The sequence below is a fragment of the Meles meles genome, chromosome 3 (genome assembly GCF_922984935.1).
Source record: "Meles meles chromosome 3, mMelMel3.1 paternal haplotype, whole genome shotgun sequence".
NCBI classification, from domain to species: domain Eukaryota; kingdom Metazoa; phylum Chordata; class Mammalia; order Carnivora; family Mustelidae; genus Meles; species Meles meles.
Window position 1 is genome coordinate 142,327,496 of NC_060068.1, and position 19,210 is coordinate 142,346,705.

The following is a 19,210-nucleotide window of genomic DNA, read 5'->3' on the forward strand; positions in this document are numbered from 1 at the left end:
GCCTAACAACTGAGCCACCCAGGCACCCCAAGCATTGGAAATTTTTATGATGCTACCTTTCATAAATAAGACCCAGATCATCTGCGAGAACATCATATGTCCAACTTCCTCACTTCCTCTGCCCCCAGAGCATAATGTTATCCCTGTGTCATTTATGTCATTTGCTTCTTCTTATCATACACAGGGAGGTCAAATTTGCTCTCATTGCTATTTGTCATTCTACGGCATGTGCCTTCTCTGCTCTTTCCTTTTTCAATACTTCTTACGTGGAATGGCTTCTGACTTTTCTTTCCTTGAATCCGAACTTATTTATTACAAGTAGGTGCCAGCATCTGATTCTTTCATTAGATTTCTAGGGTAGCGGTGCCCAGGCAGTTCCACACTGAAATACATATTACTTTATTAGACATTATTTGCCTTCTACTTCTTTTTATTACTTTTAAGCCATTATCTTTTCTTTCCAGTTATGTATACAGGCAGGGTATCTCTCTATCTCTCTATCTGCCGATCTATTTCAAGAATATATGTCAGGATATTATTTTAAAGTTTTTACAAAAAAGGAGCATTGAGGGGCACCTGGGTGGCTCAGTTGGTTGAATGTCAGGCCCTCGATTTTGGCTCAGGTCATGATCTCTGGGTCGTGAGATCGAGCCCCACGTCAGGATCTGTGATGGGTGTGGAGCCTCCTTAAGATTTTCTCTCTCCCTCTTTAAGATTTTCTCTCTCCCTCTCATTCTGCCCCTCTCCCCTACCTTTCCCTCACTCTCTTAAAAAAAGTGGGGGGTGCCTGGGGGGCACAGTTGATTAAATGTCTGTCTTCGGCTCAGGTCATGGTCCTGGGGTCCTGGAATTGAGCCCCGCATTGGGTTTCCTACTCAGCAAGGAGCCTGCTTCTCCTTCTGCTGCTCCCCCTGCTTGTGCTCTCTCCCTCTCCCTCAAATAAATAAATTCCTTAAAAAAAGAAAAGAAAAAAAAGGAGCACTGGAACCACTAGCGCCGAGAGCCACAGTGTGGTTTCAGAGAACTACAAACCCTGCCCAGTCGGGACAAGGGTAATAGCTGGGGTTTACAGTGTCACTTGGGTACAAGTGAGTCCAAACTCCCATGAGGTAGTTATACTCCCCCTTCACATGTAAGGAAACCAGGTTCGGAGATATGAAATGGCCCTGCCAAGGTGAGCTGGGGCGAAGCCAGATCCACCACTGGGCAGCGAGGCACCAGAGCCCATGAGAAAAGCCTGGACTGGTCTGGCTGGGAAAGACTGGAGTGTCGGAGGCATGAGAAACTGCAGCCTCTGAGCCAACCAGGGGCCCCCGACGGTGCTTCTAACCTGTCTGAGCTCGATGCCAGTATTTGGCACCTGGGAGATGTTCTATCACAGTTTCTGACTTCTTTTGAGAAGTCGGCGGGTCTGGCCACAGTAGACTCACAGTCCTACATGGCAACTGAGGTGGGTGGTTTGTAAAGCAGGGCTGTAATTATTCTACTCCCTGCATGCACACCCTTTGTTGTGGCGGCTGCTGTTGTACCCACTTTGAGGATGACCCTCAAACTCCTCCCCTTGAGAAGTAGTATCAATTTTTCCACCCCTTGGGTCTGTCACAACACCAATTCCCAGCCAAGACCTCCCAAGACCTTACCTTCCCCTGCCCCCCACCCACCTCCCTTTTCCCTCCCTCCCGCTCTCCCCCTGTCCCAACCCTGTGACCACCATGTGAACAAGCCTGGGCCACCTGCCAGGTGACGGGAGCCTGTATAGCCAGAGCTGAGTCAGCTCGGTGTCTCAGACATACAAGAGAGCCCCGCTGAGATCAGCAATGCTGACCTGCAGATGATCACGGGCATGTGAAGGTGCTCAGGCAGGGCTAGAAGAATCGTTTATGGAGCCCAGCCATATTGCTAATAAGCAGCAGAGTGAACCAAACACGTGTCTGTCTTAAGCCATTCTGTTCTGGGTGCTCTGTTACACAGGGAATGTTAACAGGGCTGCAGCTGCTCTCTACACGGGGTCTGTTGGCTCTGGTTGGCCACAGTTTCCACTGCTCCCTTATGCCCCACATTTGCCACCTGGCTTCCCTTGTTTTTATTATCTGCCTCTTTCCTATTGAAATGTATTTAGTGACCCTCACAAAAACCTAAGTTTCTGGTTTTTTTTTAAAAAGATTTTATTTATTTATTTGACAGAGAAAGATCACAAGTAGGCAGAGAGGCAGCCAGAGGGAGAAAGAGAAGCAGGCGCCCCCCTGAGCAAAGAGCCTGATGCAGGGCTAGATCCCAGGACCCTGAGATCATGACTCGAGCCAAAGGCAGCAGCTTAACCCACTGAGCCACCCAGGTGCCTCAAAACCTAAGTTTCTAAGACCCACGAAAGGATGAATCGAAGGGGGAAGTGAATATAGTTTTCGGGGGGTAGTGAGGGGCCAGGACATGGGTAATTGAAAAGGAGGCTTCAGGGGGCTGGGGTATAGGCAAGGGAGAGGAGCAGGGGAGGAAGCAGGAGCTTCCATAGGAGATAATGTCATCTTCAAAGATCTAACTCTGCACAGTCCTTCTCTTGGGTATAAAGGGAATGTCTAAGTAAGATAAAATAGCAACCACCTCTCATCCTCCTGCACTATTCTGATTTCCAGAAAATGACCTTCATCTATCTCCATTTGGGGAGCTTGTCCTGGGGAAGGTAGAAGCCTTTTTGAAACAGAAAAGAAGCAGGACAACCCCAGACAAGGAAATATAAATGATCTTAAATATACAAAGAAATGACCAACTTTAATCATCTGAAGTAAATGCAAAATGAAGCCACACTGAGACACCATTTACTCTAAAGTTTAATGGCATTACTCTAAAGTTTAATGACACACCCTGGTGAGGCTATGAGGAAACAGACACCCACACCTTGCTCACAGTATAGCCTTTATAGAAGGAAAGCTTGCAATCTTAGCAAAATTATCCATACATGCTATCTTTGACCTAGAAAGTCTGGACATTGACCTCTGGACATTCACCTTACAGAAACACCAGCACCTGTGGGAAACGTGGGTGGCTCAGTCGGTTGAGTGTCTGACTCTTTGTTTTGGCTCAGCTCATGATCCCAGGGTCCTGAGATCAAGCCCTGCATTGAGCTCCGCACTCAGCGAAGAGTCTGCGTGAGATCCTCTCTCTTCCTCTTGCACCGTCCATCCCCTCACCCATGCATACACTCTCTCTCCAAAATAAATAAAATCTTAAAAAAAAAAGAACTATATGCACCTGAGTAAAATGACATACACTCACGTATAATCACCGAATGCTATCTGTAATAGCAAAAGAAAAGAAGCAAATTAATGTCCATTACTAGAAACCAGTTAAATGAACTGGTGGAAGAACATGCTGTTCAAAGGCTCATACATGTGTGCACTGAAATAGGAAGGTGTCCATGATACATGGTGAGGGGAAAAAAAAATACAAACTTTCTTTAAAAAGGCAGTGAAATGACAGCATATATTTGATTTGCTTCTACATGCATAAAGGAACTCTACAAAGATCCACAAGCAATTTACAAGTGGTTAGCATGACTTTAGGGCTGGGAGTAGTATTTAGGTAGATGAACAGACAGGATTGGACAGGACAGGACAGGATTTTTTGTGTTGCATAAATTTGGATTTTTTAAAGCTTCTGGGGCATCAATTTTTAAAAAAAGCTTCTGAACTATGTAACTGTTCTCCACTCAAAATTTTAACTTAAAAAATATCTGTTCTCTGTTTCTTTTTTTAAAATATTTTATTTATTTATTTGTCGAAAGAGAGGGGGAGTGAGAGAGAGCACAGGCAGGGGGAGCAACAGGCAGAGGGAGGAGCAGACTCCCCACTGAGCAGGGAGCCAGATATGGGACTCGATCCCAGGACCTTGGGATCATGACCTGAGCCGAAGGCAGACACTTAACCAACAGAGCTGCCCAGGAATCCCTGCTCTCTCCAAATTTCTATCTAGAGCTTCTACCCACTGGGGCCAGTTTGGATCCTATTTCAGCTATTCCGGGGTGATCCGAACCTGCCTCATGCCATGCTGCCTACAGCACATGGTTCCCACCATCTCACTGCCCTTCCCGTGGGAGACAGGAGTGCTGTTCACCAAATGTTTCTGCTTTTCCACCTCTGGACCCCCAGGCAGGGTGGCATACCCTGGCTTCCTGGCAGGTAGACAAAGCCATGGGATTAGGTCTGGGCCATGAATTACGAGAAAGGGATGCATATCATTTCTGGCTTGGAGCATTTAATCCCCCCACTGAGCCACCCAGGCGCCCCTGGCCTGGAGCACTTAATTACCAGCATCGGGCCCTCCAGAGCTCCCTTGCCCTTTGCCGCAGTTACTGGCAATAACCCAGAAAGCGGCTGCTTTCAGCGTGGGCCCCAAAACGAGGATGGCCCAGAGAAGAGTCTCAGGTGACCCGCAGTGAAGCATCAGGAAGGCATAAACCTTTGTTACTCGAAGTCACCGAGAGTTGGGGATTGTGTCCCTGCAGCAGCACGGGCAGCACTGAGGAGGGGTGAGACCCGGAAGGCTCCCGCCCCCAGGGCCAAGGACGGCAGCAGGAGCGCATGCGCACTGGTGGTGCTACTCACACCACGGCCTCGATGACGCTCTGGATCTCTCGCTGCAGCTCCGGCTCCTTCCGGTAGGTCTCCACTAGCAGCAAGGCCTGGTCGTAGCTGGCACAGTAGACCCTGTATACACGCTCCAGCTCCTCTTGGAATTCCAGGAACAAGTTGCCTGATAGTGAAAAAGCAACAGAGGCCCCCAAAGGCATGTCTGTCTGTCCCCTCACTTGGGACACGGAGGTGGTGAGTTAGACAGCTGAGCCCTCCGCTGGGGACTGAGACCGCAAGGCCTGACCTGTTGGGCCACTTTGGGCAAATTACCTCTTCTTCCTGAGCTTCCATCTTGCATTTAAAAGGCTGCTGTAAGGATTACGTGACGGAACGCTGCTCAGGCTGGCGCCCCGGGAGTCTTACTAAAGCACATCTATCATTACAGCAGTAATATTACTAAAGAGGTGCTTTACAGGTCCCAGAACATACTCGTGTCACACCTTTACAATCACGTGTGTGCCAAGGACAACTTCAAACCCCCAGTCTACAAAGACACGCTCAAGCACAGCACAGGTTGTCACCTGCACGGCTCTGCAGTCAGAGAGGACCAGGAACAGATCTCCAGCCAACCCTTCCCCTGGGGCATGACCTAGGGTGAGCCCTTGACCTCCTAGACCCTCCATTTTCTCACCCACAGATTGGAATAAGAGTCTTCACCTCCAAGTGTTTTTGTTGTTGTTGTTAGAACTAAATCAAACACGGAGTGTAAAAACATCTGATGCAAACTTGACTCCCGCAATATTTACCAACTGCTTATCTACGGATTAGACGTCATGCCCCCTTCTGCGCCCTGCGAACAAAACAAAGTCCTGCCTCATGGAGCCTGTGTCCCCGTGGTGAAGACCAGCAGTAAGTAGATACGTTACACCTGTCACAGTGCCATGATACGAAGAAGCATAACAAAGTGTTAGAAAGCAGTAGAAGATCTACGTAAGGAAGGCCTCCAGGAGGACGTGCATGTTTATCAGAGACCAGAAGCACCCAGGCCCTGGGAATGTGGAGTGGGATCAGCACTCCAGGCTTTCAGAAGGAAAATGCAAAGGGCTTCAAGCCTTAGGCAGGAGAAGCACTGGGCATACGGGCAACAGCAAGAAGGCAAGAATAGCCGAAGCAGAGTAAACAAGGGCACAAAGCAGAGAAAATAATCCAGCAGCTGCACCCAGATCACACAGGTCCTCAAGTAGGTAGTAAGATGGAATAAAGTATTTGTGTTTTCTTCTAATAGAGGCAGGGGTTTGAGGGGGGATGATCTGCTTTCGGTGTTAAAAAGACCACTCTAGTGCTCGACTTCAGCAGCACATACACAGAAGTTGGAACAATATGGAGAAGATGAACGTGGTCCCTGCACAAGAATAACAGGAAAATCTATGAAGCATTCCATATTTTTATTTTTTATTTTTATTTATTTTTTAAAGATTTTATTTATGTGACAGAGAGAGTGTGCACACAAGCAGGGGCAGCTGCAGAGAAAGAGAGGAAGCAGACTCCTCGCTGAGCAGGGAGTCAGGATGTGGGGCTTGATCCCAGGACCCTGGGATCATAACCTGAGTGGAAGGCAGATGCTTAACCGACTGGGTCATCCAGGTGCCCCACACTCCATATTTTTAGATCAGAAATTTATGAGATTGGTTACCTGCAGCGGGTGGATGGATTGGGGTGGAAAGAATGAGGGAATGGGATAGTAGTAGGGATAAGAGGTAGCATGGATTGGATGGACTGGAATTGTAGGTATCAGTATGAGTTCATGGTTTCAATACAGACATGTCTTAAATACAGACAGATAGATATAAAAAGAAATGTAGTGTATATGCATACATTAGTGTATATACATATATATATCCCAGCTCTATTAGCTGACATCCCAGGGGCAATGAGCACACCTACAGCCTAGAGCATGGTGTCTAAATACTATTCTCCCCAAATAGGAACCTGGGCTCCTAGGAGAAATGGATGATTCCAAAGACGGGGCAGGGAAACACAAGATGAGCCTGGAACACCTTGTGGTGTCAGAAAATAAGGATGTTCTCAAAAATTGTCAGAGGCGTACTACAAGGACACGTTAGCCAACTGGAAGGAGCTCTCAATGGCCAACACTGGTACAATCTGAACAAGAAAATAAGTAACGATAGTACTGGATTCTGACTTACAGAATAAAATAAACATTCAACAGGCCATACTGTCATAAATAAATAAGTGAACAAATGAATATGCGTGAAAGGACAGTTCTTGCTTACAGAAAAATTGCAATTAATAAATGTCAAAGGGATCGGGGTGCCTGGGTGGCTCAAAGGGTTAAACCTCTGCCTTCGGCTCAGGTCATGATCTCAGGGTCCTGGGATCGAGCCCCGCATTGGGCTCTCTGCTTGGCTGGGAGCCAGCTTCCTCCTCTCTCTGTCTGCCTCTGTGCCTACTTGTGATCTGTCTGTCAAATAAATAAAGAAAATCTTTAAAAAAAAAAAATTAAAAAAATAAATGAAGGGATAGGCAAAGTAGACATTACCATGAGAATACCAGTAATAGTTCTTGCAGGCAAGAACCACTGGTGGATGTTAAAACTAATGGGTGGGGCACCTGGGTGGCTCAGTCAGTTAAGCGTCTGCCTCCTGCTCAGGTGATGATCCTAGGGTCCTGGGGTCCAGCCCTGCATCGGGTTCCTTGCTCAGTGGGGAGCCTGCAGAATTCTCCCTCTGCCTCAGCTGCTCCTTTTCCCTCTGCTGCTCCCCTGCTCATGCTCTCTCTCATTCTCTTCCTCTCAAATAAATAAAATCTTAAAAAAAAACAAAAAACTAATGGGTGAAAGTTTGAGATGAAATAGGACATTTGGATACTATCAAAGTTTTTCTCCATAAGCTATTTATTAATAACAAGGGCAAAATTATATATATTACTTACAGTACTTATAATGGAATAATATTTATAGTGGAAAAACACAACAGATATTACCTTCTATCAACCATGTGATCAAGGTTAACATTATTCTAAGTAATAACATATGGGAACAGCAAGTGCCCCTGTTCTGACACACTAAGGAGGACAGGACATTGGCCAGGATATTATTGCCAAAAATGTATAATGTCAATTTAAGAATAAAAATAATTTTAATTTTTAAAAAAGGTTTTATTTATTTGTCAGAGAGAGAGAGAGAGAGCACAAGCAGGCACAGTGGCAGGCAGAGGCAGAGAGAGAAGCAGGCTCCCTGCTGAGCAAGAAGCCTGATCTGGGACTCGATCCCAGGACCCTGGGATCATGGCCTGAACCAAAGGCAGTGGCTTAAACAACTGAGCCACTCAGGTGTCCCAAAAATAATTTTAATTTTATAAATACATAAAATGTTTATAAATATGTACTTTTATAATTTATAAAATATAGATTATACATACCTAAGCTTTTATACAATCTATAATATCATTTTAATTTTAATCACTGAAAACTTCTAAGTGACAGATGTACTACAAACCTGGCTCAGACTCTTCAGAAGTGTATGGTCACAAAAGACAAACAGACTAAAGAAGGCCAAGAGAACATGTCAATAAAATGAACTCTGGTAACCTAGATTGGATCCTGGGCCAGAAAAAAGACATCTGTAGGAAAGCAGGCAAAATGTGAATAAGGTCTGTAGAGTTAATGGTGTTGCAATAATGCCAATTTCTGGTATCAAAAATATACTATAGATATCTGAGATGTTAAAATAAGGAAAAGCTAGCTTGAGGGTTGTTTAGGACCTTTGTAGTATTTTTGCCACTTTTCTGTAAATCTAAAATTATTTTAAGATTTAGAAAGGTTTTTTTTTTTTTAAGATTTTATTTATTTATTTGACACAGAGAGAGAGATCACAAGTAGGCAGAGAGGCAGGCAGAGAGAGGAGGAAGCAGGCTCCCAGCCAAGCAGAGAGCCCAACGCGGGGCTTGATACCAGGACCCTGAGACCAGGAACAGAGCTGAAGGCAGAGGCTTAACCCACTGAGCCATCCGGATGCCCAAGATTTAGAAAGTTTAAAAAGAACTTTGAAGACATTATACCAAGTGAGAGCCAAACACGAGAGGACAAATACTGTGATTCCACTTCTACGCGTTATGGAGAGTGGGACCATATGAGAGTTCCCTGTACGTTCTACTTATTTTGTCTGTAATCCTAAAAGCACTCTAAAAAGTAAAGTCTATTAATTAAAAAAAAAAAAAAAGATCTATACTATGTTGAGACTAAACTAGAGGTCAAAAGTGGTTACAGGAGGGGCGCCTGGGTGGCTCAGTGGGTTAAAGCCTCTGCCTTTGGCTGGGGTCGTGATCCCAGGGTCCTGGGATCCAGCCCCGCATCGGGCTCTCTGCTCAGCAGGGAGCCTGCTTCCCCCTCTCTCTCTGCCTGCCTCTCTGCCTACTTGTGATCTCTCTGTCAAATAAATAAATTAAAAAAAAAAAAAAAGTGGTTACAGGAATGGTAGTTAGAAAACTACCTCAGCCATCCACAAGAGTCTCTGGTAGTCCATCTAGGGGGAAGTGGTGAGGGTGAAGAGAAATGTGTTAGCCAAGAATGGGAGTGGGGGGCTGTGGACTCACAGGAAGTCCAGCAGACCCTACTGCCTGCTGAAGCTACAGGCTGGGCCTCTGACCTGGACCAGACCCCATCAGACACATGGGACAGTACCTAGCCCGGCATGGTCTAGCTTTCAGCCACCCAGACTGCCATACAGGATCAGCCCTCTTCCCCAGTTCTGGCCCAGCCAATCCTCAGAGAGAATGCCTCAGGAGAAGCCCCGAGAAGGAGGGAGAACAGAGAAAAGAGGACACAAAACTATAGCCAGGGAGAATGTGCATGCCAGGAGATCAGCCAACTGCTGAGACCTTCCCAGCAAGAGACAGCCTGGGGGCAGCCCTGAAATGTAGGGCGGTTCCCACATTCTTCTTCTTCTTCTTCTTCTTCTTTTTTTTAAAATTTCTTTTCAGCATAACAGTGTTCATTGTTTTTGCACTACACCCAGTGCTCCATGCAACAGGTGCCCTCACTAATACCCACAACCTTGTTCCCCCAACCTTCCCCCCCACTTCTAGACCCTCAGGTTGTTTTTCAGAGTCCATAGTCTCTCATGGTTCACCTCCCACATTCTTCTTAAACCTGGGAATGAGTCAGCACAAATGTGACTGATGGCAAAGGAACTGTAGCGTAGCGTGGCCAGCAGTAGAGGAAGGCAAACTCCCAGGAAGTATGGCTATTCAAAGGGGCAAGAACACCAGGAATGCAAAAGTAAAGACTTAACTTCTTTTCCTCTTGCCTTATGGCCACAGACTGTATAAACAACTCACTCCAGTGGAAAAGTTACTCCCAGCATCAAAAGAATATCTATCGGCTGTCTGGGTGGCTCAGTGGGTAAGCGTCTGCCTTTAGCTCTGGTCATGATCCCCGAGTCCTGGGATGGAGGCCCTGCATCCGGCTCCCTGCTCAGTAGAGAGTCTCCTTCTCCCTCTCCCACTCCCCTGCTTGTGTTCCCTCTCTCACTGTGTCTCTCTCTGTCATAAATAAATAAAATATTTCTTAAAAAAAAAGTATACTTATAGCTGGGATGAATCAGAAAGACAAGAAAGAGAGTCAAGATGGTCAAGGGTTACGGCTCTTGACTCTGCCTGGCCAAGCTGTATGACCTTGAGGAAATTACTGAACTTTTCTGAGCTGCAGGTTTTTCTTTAGTAAGATGGAGACAATAATAATAGCAATCAACTAGGGGCGCCTGGGTGGCTTCGGCTCAGGTCATGATCCCAGGGTCCTGGGATCAAGCCCTACATCGGGCTCTCTGCTCCGCAAGGAGCCTGCTTCCTCCTCTCTCTCTGCCTGCCTCTCTGCCTAGTTGTGATTTCTCTCTGTCAAATAAATAAAATAGTTAAAAAAAAATAATAGCAATCAACTACTCAGAGTATTGTAAGAATGAAAGAGCTAGTCTGTGTTACTCAGCGTCATGGCTGGCACATTTCAAAGAGGCAGAAACTGAGGCTCGGAGACCCACAGGAACTGATGGGCAGCAGAGCCTTGCCAGTCAGACTACAAACCATTAGACCCACATCGCCCAGAGGCAAAGGTCATCGGCTACATGTGGCTTTTGGGGACTAGAAATAAGGAGAATCTTGATTGCGATGTGCTGTCGGTATAAAAGGCACTGGATTTCAAAGACTTAGTACAAAAAAAGAAGCTAAATGTCTCATGAATAACTTTTATATTGATCACATGTTAAAATATGAGTTTGGACATGTTGGGGATAAATCAAATATATTAAAATTAATTTTATCTCCTTCTTTAATTTTCCAAATGGAGCTACTCAAAAATTTTCAATGACGTGTGTGGCTCGAATTACATTTCTATTGGACTGCACTGAGCTACACCAGGGCACCTTCTGGTGAGATAACCCGGGGCAGAGATGCCTGTGAATGTCAGAGTTGTAATGGACTCATTCGAAAAGGACAGGGGACCTAAGTCATCTGGGGGGAAAAAAGCCTGTAAAAGACAGCTATGCCTGAGATCTAAAAATCTTTTAAAATGCTGTGGCTGCAGGATTAGGAGAAGGGCTTTCCTTATGCAGGAAGGTATGGGGGCTGGGAGGATCAGGAATAGAGAGCTGGCAGAAGCCAAGGCAGTCTTGACCCAGCACATAGGGCACTGAAGAGAAGAGCCATGTGGATTCTCTGTGCCTTTTTTCGGCTAACCACAAGGGGCAGAGGATGAGGAGGCTATTTTCTATAGACTCTGTAAAGGAAATAGGAACCGGACTGCCAAATCAGAGGGGAAAAAATACAGGACGAAATTTCAGTTAAATAATGAACACATTGGGGCACCTGGGTGGCTCAGTGGGTTAAAGCCTCTGCCTTCGGCTCAGGTCGTGATCCCAGGGTCCTGGGATCGAGCCCCGCATCGGGCTCTCTGCTCAGCAGGGAGCCTGCTTCCCTTCCTCTCTCTCTGGCTGCCTCTCTGCCTACCTGTGATCTCTGTCTGTCAAATAAATAAATAAAATCTTTAAAAAAAAAATAATGAACACATTTTTAGTGTAAGTATGTTCCAAATGTTGCATGGGACATCCAGATACTAAAAAATTATTCAATGACGGGGTACCCAGGTGGCAGTGAAGTGTCTGACCTTGGCTCAGGATCCTGGGATGGAACCCTGCATCAGGCTCCGTGCCCAGCGGGGAGTTTGCTTGACCCTCCCCTTGCTTGTGCACATTCTCTCTCTCTCTCAAATAAATAAATACAATCTTTTAAAAAATTATTCATTGTTTACCTGAAGTTTAAATTTAATTGGGACCTGTATTTTATCTGGCAGCTCTACCAGGAAGGCAGGGAGCAGAGTGATCACCAGGTGTGCTTGGAAAACAGTGACATCCTGACTCTTTGCTGCAGGTCAGCCAGAATGGCAGAGACTGGCAAGCAAGGCCACTCACACAAGGAACCACATCGAACCTCAAACCACAGCAACGGGAGAACCTGACTCTGAGTCCCTGGACCCCAGCGTGTCCTCAGCCTGAGGTTATACTGATTCCCACTCAAATAAATGGTAATTCGTAATAGAAATGAGGATAAAATGATAAATGTTGAGAATATCTACCCAGCTACTTAAAAAAAATCTTGTTCTTTCATTTTGTGTTCCTCTGTCTTTTATAGGAAATGGTAACTCATTCACATTGCTGTTTCAATAAGGAACTCTATTCTCAAGGGAATAATAAACGCATTCACAGGCTTTGCTTCCGTTCTCTACTACATGGAAGCTGCTCAGTGCCACAGTTAAAAGGGCACTGTCTCCGGAGACTGACGGCCAAGTTCAAATCCTGGCTCTGTCACTAGCCGTGTGACCTCGATGGGTTACTTCCCCACTCTGTGCCTCCGTGTCCTCAACTGTAAAATGAGGTAGCAGCATCTACCTTTCCAGGTTGTTGTGGGGATGCATTGAGTTAATACATGACTCTGGAACAGTGCATTTAGTAAACACTCAGAAAATGGGCTTTCTAAAAAATGCGTGTACTTGTTATTTTTAATCCCCATCGTCATTCATGTCTCAGAAAGGGTAGATTGGTGATGTAAAGGCCATGGAACTTGGGTGGGCCCTGTGCTGGGTGCCCTCCCTGCCCCCCTTCTCTACCTGGTACCCTTTCACCTTCCCCACCTGACTCCACTCAAAACCCCTGACCTTGAGGTTCTGTGGTGTGAGCTCAGGGCTACAGATGAGAAGAGAATGTGGGACACAGGTGTGAGGTTTATCCCCACTTGTCCCACCTCCTTCATGCTCTGAAGGGTCCTCCTGACCATTCCAGAGTGAGACACTCCCACCATCTCTCAGCTGGGTGACAGTGAGATCCCCACTGGTCTCATCCTTCCATACATGCCACTCCCTCATACCCACTGTCCGCAACAGCCAAAGAGGTCATCAAAAAGATAAATAAGACCATATCACTTTCCTGCTCAAAACCATCTAATAGTTTCTCATCACATTCAGAATAAAATCCAAACTCCTTACCATGGCCTAAAAGGCCCTACATGATTCAGTCCTCCACCTCTTCCATCTTATCTCCAAACATACTCCCCTCATAAATTCCTCATAAACACTAGGCTTCTTTCTGTTTGTCCTTCAAACATTCTAGGCTTATCCCTGCCTCAGGGCCTTCGCACAGCCATTCTTTCTGCTCTCCCTCCAGATCCCATAGCCATCTCCTTCCTAACATTCAGATCTCAGTTCAAATGTCCTCTTCCTAAGAGGACTACTCTCATGTCCAAGGGTTACTTACTTTGTTTCTTTTCTTCAAATTCTAAATTATTTTCTAAAATTCTCTTATTTTTTTATCTGCTGTGTCTCTCTCTAACTTGTCAAGCCTTAAGAATGGGAACTTGAACTCACTTGTTGATGCTGTGACCCCAGCACACAGCATAGTAACTGGCAAGTGCTCTGTATATAACTAAGCTTAGTAAATAACTAACGGCTCAGCCAGGCCACTGACCAAATTAGTCCCTCCTTGTCTCCGGGCCCCAGTCTCGTTTTCTGTAAAGTGATGGGATTGGGCTGGATATTATTTGAGGATCCTACCAGCTCTGTCATGCTGTATTTCAGAGATCCCCAAAAGAAACCCCCATTGAGCTGCCTTTCCCTGGAACTGGAGACAGTTCAGCAATACCCACAAGCTGAGGACAATTCCATGGGAATCTAGGGCTAACAACTGCCTTGTCTTTTGCTTACCGATTAAGTACACTTGTTCCTCTTCCCTGGATGTTGTCTCTTGCAGATCATGAAGAAATCTGCTGTTCACCTCAATGACATCATCGATATTTGAGAACAGGACATCCAGATCTCCCTGGGGCAGCTAGAAGGAACAAAAAAACACAGGAGTCTCTGGGAGTTGAGCAGAGGGACTGTTTGCAGACTTTGGAGATCCGTCCAGAACATTCACACCTTCAGGGTCCTATTACTCTTGGGAATATTGTCACAGTGGAATGTTTGCAAGGTTTTGAAAACCTTTATAAATTAGGTGTTCTCATTACTCCACAGGAAGTGAGGAAGAGACAGAGGGCTCAGCATGGAATGAAAGCTGAACTGGGGTTTTCTCCTAGATCTGCTGGCAGCCATCATGTTTCTTCCCTCAGTTTCCCTATCTGTCAGATTAGGGCGGAAAGCTGGATGTCCTTCCAGCTCCGACATACTTGGCACCCACCACCATTACCTTGACATTTATTCTGAACTCCAGCTACTATGAACTGGCAATTCTACTGCAGGACATCTATATATGTGCATGGGTGTATACAGGAGATTGTGCGTGTGTGTGTATATGTGTGTGTCCTGGATGCACAATCAAGTAGGAAGAACTAACTGCAGAGAGATTTCTAGAGTGTGCTCTTATTTTTGTTAGAGTGAGTAACAATCTGTAGTTGTTTGCTTAATGCCTAAGGAGGAAAAATCCTAATTTCTAGGAAGTAAAATATGAGAAAACTTTCACTTCCCACATTTCCCACTTGCGTACTTTATTCATTCAAGAAACACTAATTGGAAGTCTCTGATTTATGATTTATGAGAACTGGGGGTACATTGCCTTAATGGTGTTTACATGCTAAGGGATACTTTACATTTTATAAAGAGAGCCTGTATTATTTCTGAAGTCAAGAGGAAAAAAAAGATGTAAAAAGCCACCATCGTGATCATTTCTTCCTGTTGCCATCTCCTAAATGAGACGACTGGAATATAGGTCAGTTTAAGCAATCTGATCTAAATTTGATAAAGGGCTGTTTTATGCATTAGCTCACTTAATTCTCTGGAGTGACTACTCCTCTCTCCATTTAGCAGATTCATACACTGAGGTTCTGATGTGTTAGTATATGTGCTGCCGAAGCGAGCACGAGGCTCTGATGTGTTAAAGGCCTGGCTGAAGGCTGCCCGCCCAGTAAATGGAAGCACCCCAGCTTCTACCAGATGACTTCCCCACCACCACACCTTCCCCTCCATCAGGCCTGCCCCTGGAAGAGCTGTGGGGTCTCAGGAGCCAGGACCCAGGTCTGCCCCTGTTAAGGGAGGCTGTGTGCAGCCCCCGTACCTGCTGCAGGCGGCTCCTGATGTCAGAGGCACAGAGCCGGAGCAGGTGCAGGTAGGAGAGCTCAGTGTCAATGAGCTCCCTGACAGCCAGCCTCTGATGCAGCGACAGTCTGTCCCCAGAGGCCCGGCCTTCTCCGTCGGGACTCCCTGTCCTGGAGGACGGCTCATCAGTCCCATGTTCAGCCATGTCGGCAGGTTCTAGGAAAGGCAAACACATCCCAACTCACTTCCAGGAGCTCTACTGGAACATACTGTGTCTCATCCAAAGACAACTATTCATCAAGTGGCCTAAAAACATCTCTAGCTTGCACACCGCATGATGAACTGTGTATTAGCATTTGTGGGCAGTGTCTGAGCAATGTGAAAAGATAGAACAAGGCTCATAATTGCTGACATTTTCCAGGATTCAGATAATGTGTTTGCCTAGCTTTTCTTCTATTTTCCCCCCAGCTCTTGACCCAGATTTCTTTATTTGGTTCAGCCCAGCCTCTCCCACCCTCTGTCCCAGGGGTTCCCTCCTCCCTACCCCCACTAGGGCCCCACAGTCCATCCCATGGGCTCGTTCCATAGCCTCCAGGAGCACCGTTCCAAGTCTAAAGCCCTCTCCCTGTGGCTGCCGCCCACACCCACGCGTCCTGGAGGTGCTTCCAGCTTACACTTCCTGAAACAAAGCTGTGATCATGGCATTCTGCGCTGTGGGGTTTGAACAGCTCCCTGCTGCTCTGTGGTCCGGCTCCAAGCTCATTTTCCTCTTCACAGTCCATCCTCCAGCCAAAGAGAGCTACGTGCTTTTCTCCGGGCCTGCACAGTCATTTCCTGCCTCTGTGCTTTTGCACCTGCTGGGTGCCCTCCCATGTCTTTACCCTTGGACATTCATCTTCCCTTCCCTTTCCTGAACCTCCCAGTCAGATGGACCTTCCTTCCCTGAAACTCCCAAAACCCCTTTATCTCTAGGCTTAAAGGTACAAATGGCAATACTGTGAACAACATGGCCGGAAACCCTCCTGCTACAAAACATCCTAGACACACTGGATCGGCATAAAACTCCCTTCGCATAGCCCGGCAGGGCTTGTAAGAGAGGAAAGGAAATAGCAGGACCCCCAAACAGGGAGAACTGGAAAGCAGAGCAGGAGCAGCTGAGCAGACGTGGCTGGGGCCCCAAGTAGAAGAGTGGGCAGGGAAAAGGGCATGGCCAAGTTCAGGCAACCAGGGACTTGGGCACAGGTGTTCAGGCTGGAACAGGAGACAAGATTCTTCTCAGAACTTGGACCCCCAAAGACTCCAGTGGAATGGTGGATCGGAAAAAAAAATGTCCCCCACTCACACAGATGATGAAGTCCTCTTGGCTTGGGTCCTACACGAGGACAAAAAGTCCCCTTTGAAAATTCATAAAAACAGGCCTGCCCTCACTGAGCTTTAGGTTCAAACTGATACTACACATGTGGCCCAAGTAACCCAAAGCTGAGAAACCGACAAAAACAGTTCGGGACGAATGCTTCTCTGAGTGCTCATAGAAATAAAATGTCTCCACCTGTGAACCCTGTCCTGAAGACGAGTTTGCAATCCAAAATTACAAGATCTCCACAGCAATGAGCAGGAGTTGACCCCAAGAACACCAAAGAGTCAAACTATCAGGTAAAAACTGTAAAATAAGCAAGGGGGGAAAACCCATAATATAAAAAAATAAAGACCTGTGCAATTTTGATTTTTAAAGCACCAAACAACTTACAGAAATTAAACATAAAGCCTTCAAAGTTAAACACTGAATAGGCAGATTAAATAGACATCTAGAAAAGAGAAATACCAAAAGGACACAGAGATCTGAAGAAATTATCCAGACTGCTAAAGAGAGAGAAAAGCATGGAAAATATGAAAGAGAGCTTAAGGAATCTGGATATTGAAATAAGAAGGTTCATGCATCAAATCTGAATTCTAGAAGGCAAGAATAAAGAGAGTAAGGAGAGGCAATATTCAAAGAGATAAAAGTAAGAATTGTCCAGAATTTATAAAAAAAATATATGAATTCTTAGATCCAGGAAGTACAAGTCCCTAACAGGATAAGTATTTTAAAAATCCATATCTGGATCCATTGAGGAGAAACTACAGAACCTTGAAAGCCTAGAAAAGTTATCCTTGTAAGTTCCTGTTCTCAGGAAACTATGGGAGAATATATATCCTCCACCAAAATAAAGAAACAGGAAAGAGGAAGACATAGGTAGAGGGCACTGGTGATCTGCAGTGAGAAGGGCCAAGGAAATCCCCCGATAGGGAAGGAAAATCCTAGGACTGATCCCTGGCTACAGGCAGATGGCAAACAGTCTATGGTATTTCAGAAGGTGTTAGAACGTCTTGAGAATAGATTCATTGAATCAATAAAGAATATGGTACATCTTTAGGGATAATCACACAGATCAGACATACAAAACTAAGAGATGAACCATCGAACAAACACAAAACAATTGTTAAAAAAGTTGTGCCAGAGCACCTGGGTGGCTCAGTCGGTTAAGCGACTGCCTTCAGCTCAAGTCACAATCCTGGAGTCCTGGATTCGAGTCCCGCATCAGGCTCCCAGCTCCGCAGGGAGTCTTCTTCTCCTTCTGACCTTCTACCCTCTCACGCTCTCTCTCACTCACTCTCTCTCTCAAATATACAAAATCTTTTAAAAATAAATAAATAAATAAAATTTAAAAAATTTAAAAAGTTGTGCAGGAAAAATGAAAGTGATTGTACGTTACTACCTGGTTCAGTTATAAATACAATTTATACACACTATAATGCAAGTGACCTAAACAGTATTATGTATAACTATACTGGGAGTATGTGGGTCGTGGGAGGAGTGTGTATGTGTGGTGGAGGGGGAGTAAAAAAAACAACTAAATCTTCCACGGTAGAAAGTCAAAGAACAATACATAAACCAAAAGGTCAATCGATAGTACCTGCATGCTATTTAAAGACATGGAGGGACACCTGCATGGTGCAATTAGCTGAGCCTCCAACTCTAGTTAAAACAGAATGACCTGTGTTCTCTCCAACTGAACTCTGGCTGATACAGGTATGAACAGGTAACTGACAAAGGAAGAAGTTTAAATGGCGAATACACAAATGAAAAGATGCTCCGTTCACTAGTAACTAGGCAAATGTGATTAAGTAAAACCACAATGGGGGCACCTGGGTGGTTCAGTCGGGTAAGCGTGGACTCTTGGTTTTGGCTCCAGTCATGATCTTAGGATCACAGGATCAAGCCCTGTGTCAGGCTCCAAGCTCATCGTGAGGTCTGCTTGAGACTCTCCCCTCTCTCTGCCCCTGTGCTCATGCACTCTCTCTCTCCCTCAAATAAATATATCTTTAAAAATAAAAACAAGGGGTGCCTGGGTGGCTCAGTGGGTTAAGTAAGCCTCTGCCTTCAGCTCAGGTCATGATCTCGGGGTCCTGGGATCAAGCCCCACATTGGGCTCTCTGCTCAGTGGGGAGCCTGCTTCCCCCTCTCTCTCTGCCTGCCTCTCTGCCTACTTGTGATCTCTCTCTCCCTCTGTCAAATAGATAAATAAAATCTTTAAAAAAACAAAAACAAAAAATCACAGTGAGATAACATTTCATGCCCATCAGATTGGCAAAATATAAAAATGTTGGTGAGACTGTAGATGACCGGGAAGTCTCATGTACCAATATGGTAATGTAAATTGTTGCAACCACACCAAAGAGCAATTTGGCAATAACTAGAAAAGTTAAAAATGCTCGCACTGTCCGGCCAATTAGTTCTACTCTTAGAGATAACCTGCCTTTAAGAAACTTCTCCACCTGGGGGCGCCTGGGTGGCTCAGTCAGTTAAGCGGAAGGCTCCACTCAGGTCATGATTCCAGCGTTCTGGGATAAAGCCCGGCATCTGGTTCCTTGCTCAGCAGTGAGCCTGCTTCTCTTTCTTCCCTGCCTGCCACTCTGCTTACTTGTGCTCTCTTTTGATCTCTCTGTCAAATAAATAAATAAACTCATTAAAAAAAAAGAAAAAAAAAGAAGCTTCTCCGCCTATACACAAGGAATGG

The 19,210-nt window shown here is 45.7% G+C and overlaps 1 protein-coding gene and 1 non-coding gene across 5 annotated transcripts in view; one reads left to right on the forward strand and one right to left on the reverse strand.

Annotated features, from left to right (window-relative positions):
* The window catches only part of ARHGEF37 (Rho guanine nucleotide exchange factor 37), a 53,484-nt gene that overhangs the window by 23,459 nt on the left and 10,815 nt on the right, over positions 1-19,210 (reverse strand). For all 4 annotated transcript variants that reach the window (XM_045999583.1, XM_045999584.1, XM_045999582.1 and 1 more), the window contains exons 2-4: positions 15,172-15,368; positions 13,827-13,950; positions 4,599-4,746 (exon numbers count right to left, since the gene is read on the reverse strand). In XM_045999583.1, coding sequence (XP_045855539.1) covers positions 4,599-4,746; positions 13,827-13,950; positions 15,172-15,357 — 458 coding nt within the window. In that variant the 5' untranslated portion in view covers positions 15,358-15,368. The remainder of the gene's footprint in view (positions 1-4,598; positions 4,747-13,826; positions 13,951-15,171; positions 15,369-19,210) is intronic.
* Positions 5,905-6,012, forward strand: LOC123939509. The gene has a single exon (XR_006817888.1). It is a non-coding gene; the product is annotated as a U6 spliceosomal RNA (small nuclear RNA).